This window comes from Morus notabilis, unplaced genomic scaffold (assembly GCF_000414095.1).
Source record: "Morus notabilis unplaced genomic scaffold, ASM41409v2 Scaffold2332, whole genome shotgun sequence".
NCBI lineage: Eukaryota > Viridiplantae > Streptophyta > Magnoliopsida > Rosales > Moraceae > Morus > Morus notabilis.
The window spans coordinates 22,051-25,204 of record NW_010361318.1 but is presented as its reverse complement, the minus strand read 5'-3'; the positions used below and the strand labels follow the sequence as shown (position 1 = coordinate 25,204).

Below are 3,154 nucleotides of genomic sequence, written 5' to 3'. Positions count from 1 at the left end.
TTTAACGCCATTAGCGGTCTCTAAATTAAATCCCCCTCAATAACTACAAGGGATTGACGATGATAAGGATCATTGATGCTACTAAAATTTAACTCGAGGGAGATTTTTGTCTATAAAATTAAATCAGGGACCAAACCGTTATAAACAAAAAAGTTCGGGGGCATGTAATGATTAATACAAAAATGAATGATAATTAAAAAATTAGAAAAGAGTAAAAAATTAAAAAAAAAAAAAATTAAAAAAAAAAAAAAAAAAAAAGGGGTTCAAACCGGCCAAACGTGAAAAGTGAAAAGGAGGGGAACGAACGACGAGTGTTTTCTTACGCGCAGCTTTTCAGAAAGAGAGAGAAACACAAAAAATAATAATAATAATTTAAAAAAAAACCGTAACGTCTTCTATACCGATCAGACCAACGAGAGGCGAGAGGTTTGACACAGACTTCAGACCCCGAAGAGAGAGAGAGAGGGCGAAAGCTGGACGACTGCCCTCTCCTTCTCCGATCTATCAAAAATTCAAAACAAAAAAAAAAAAGAAACAGAATCTATTGTTTTTTTTTTTTTTTTTTTCCAGAAAGAAGAATTCTTTACAATTACATGACTTTCGTGCTTTCTCTCCTCTCCATCTCCATCTCCACCACCCTCTTGAATGCGACGGTCGAATGCCCGTAAGCGGGTCGTTCATTCAAGACCTCCTCCTATGGATCCGGTAAAGCTCCCCGTCCGACCCGCCACCCGATCCAACCTCTTCTCCCGGGCCCACCACCCCAAGCACTCCTTCTCCTCCGCCGCCGCCTCCAAATCCGGCCTCTTCTTCATCCTCCTCTCGCTCGCGATCGCCCTCGCTCTTCTTCTCTGCTACTTCTTCGTCCAGGCCCGGGCCTCGCGGGGCATCGCGAAGAGGCGGTACGGGATCGTCATCGACGGCGGCAGCACCGGTACGCGGATCCACGTGTTCCAGTACGAGGTTGTTTCGGCGGCGGAGGATCGGACCGCGGCGTTCGATTTCAGCGGCGAGGGACTGGCGTCATTTAGGGTTAATCCGGGGCTCTCGGCGTATTCGGAGGATCCGGAGTCAGCGGGCGGGTCGTTGACGGAGCTTCTCGAGTTTGGGAAGGGGAGGGTTCCAAAGGATCTATGGAGGGAGACTGATGTTAGGCTGATGGCCACGGCGGGGCTCCGGTTGCTGGATTCGGAGGTTCGGGATCGGATTCTGGATTCGTGTAGAAAGAAGATTAGGGATTCCGGGTTTAAGTTTCGGGACGAGTGGGCTTCGGTGATCACCGGTATGCTTTTCTTTTCTTTGAAACTCTTTTCTGTTGAGGAATTTAGATATGATAGAAATGGGCTTATGGATGCGTAATGCACAAGTTATTTATCAAAATGCGAGTTTGTTTGATGTTTAGAAACGGTGGAAAGTGAAGGAAAAGAGAATGTGATATTTGTTGTTGCTTGAATTGTGTTTGTTTGGAGTCTGTTGGTTTAAGTATTGGATCTCCATTAGAGTAGAACACCTGGAATCTGGGGCAAGCTTCTTGAGATTTGTCATTTCCTTGCTATCGCTGATAATCTCTTAGGTTCAGTATCTCATTGAAGACCAGGAAAAACTTTGCTTTGTTGGGTTTATCAGTTTAGTCAGTTGACTTCTAAACCACCTATCCAACATATTTGCAAAACTGCGTTATTTATGTTGTGTATAGTTTTTATGGTTCTTGTTGAAAGAAGAACCCATTTTTAAACTGGTAGTTGGAATTCGGGGGTTAATTTTATCTTGACCATCCTAATGTTCATTTTTTTGTTTCTGAGCATCTTTCAAGAGGCTTAATTTTGAAATCTTCATTTGTCTTAGGCTCTGATGAAGGGATGTATGCTTGGGTTGTCGCAAACTATGCCCTTGGTTCTCTTGGAGGCGATCCTCTTCGGACTACTGGAATTATTGAACTGGGTGGAGCTTCTGCCCAGGTTTAGTCCCACTTTCTTTCTTTGCCTAATCTCCTCGAATGGGGGAATTCTATTTTCATAGTATCATGATTCAGCATTCAAGTTATATTTCCAATTCACCACTGCATAATTGCAAGTTCATTTAGTGAAAATTCAAAGCATGCCTCTAGAGTAGGCTATAATTTAAGAATCAAGTTCTGACACACACCTTTCCCCTTTAGTCCAAACTCCGAAGAAGGAATTCTATAAATTTTTTCTTGGATCGCATGGTGTGGAAGCAGTTGATAATGGATGCTATTAATATGAATGTCTGGTGTGCTCTTATTGCAGGTCACTTTCGTTTCTAATGAGCCAATGCCTTCCGAGTATTCCCAAGTTGTTACATTTAAGAATATTACTTACAATCTCTACAGTCATAGCTTTCTTCATTTTGGTCAGGTAATTGTCAATTTTTTTCTAATTGTGTGTATTTGTCTATCAACATGCTTATCTTAACAAAATGAGTAAAATGTCTAGGTTTGATGTGAATCAAATCTTTTGCATTTACTTTGAGGAAAGACATGGTTTTTCTCTTTTTTTTTTTATGAAGTAACTTCCAAACATTATCTTTTAGTTTCTTGCCTGTTGTTTCTGGATAAAAAAACGTGACTATTTTTCTTTGAGTTTACTTGAACCAATCTATTTGATGATTTTCGTGTCTGTGTGAAATAGGGTTGGCCACTTTAATTGCAGTAACTTTCTTCCAAGATTTCTGTTGGATGAAATTTATTAAGGAGCTAAGATATGGTTTAGATGTTTTAACTAGTTTGATTTTGCCCTTTGCAGAATGTTGCTTATGACTCATTGAGGGAAGCACTTACTTCGGGAGAGTTTAATTTGGGTAAAGAAACATGCTTTTCCTTAAAATATTGTTCATTTGTGCTGAATTACAAGGCTTAGTTTGGTAGTGCTGTAGATTTTGGAAAAATTACTTTTAGTTGTGCTGAAGGAAGAAGCAGCTATTACAAAAAGCAGCTGAGTGTTTGGTAAACTATAATTATAGTAGCTATAATGGTTTCAAAATCAGTGTAATAACATTTGGTAAATTATGAGGTTGAATTATTGTAAATAATAAAAAATTACGACGATATTATATTATATTATAATATAATATATATAATTACAAAATAATGTATATTTATTATTATATTTAATATAATACAATAAAACTATTATTA

At 39.0% G+C, this 3,154-nt stretch overlaps 1 protein-coding gene across 1 annotated transcript in view; it reads left to right on the top strand.

Moving 5' to 3' along the window:
- The first annotated feature begins 281 nt into the window (after positions 1–281).
- LOC21385727 (probable apyrase 6) overlaps positions 282–3,154 on the top strand; it is a 5,843-nt gene continuing 2,970 nt past the window's right edge. Inside the window, exons 1-4 of the mRNA XM_010099311.2 lie at positions 282–1,282; positions 1,846–1,958; positions 2,268–2,375; positions 2,763–2,817. Of these exons, the coding sequence (XP_010097613.1) occupies positions 646–1,282; positions 1,846–1,958; positions 2,268–2,375; positions 2,763–2,817 (913 nt within the window). The 5' untranslated portion in view covers positions 282–645. The remainder of the gene's footprint in view (positions 1,283–1,845; positions 1,959–2,267; positions 2,376–2,762; positions 2,818–3,154) is intronic.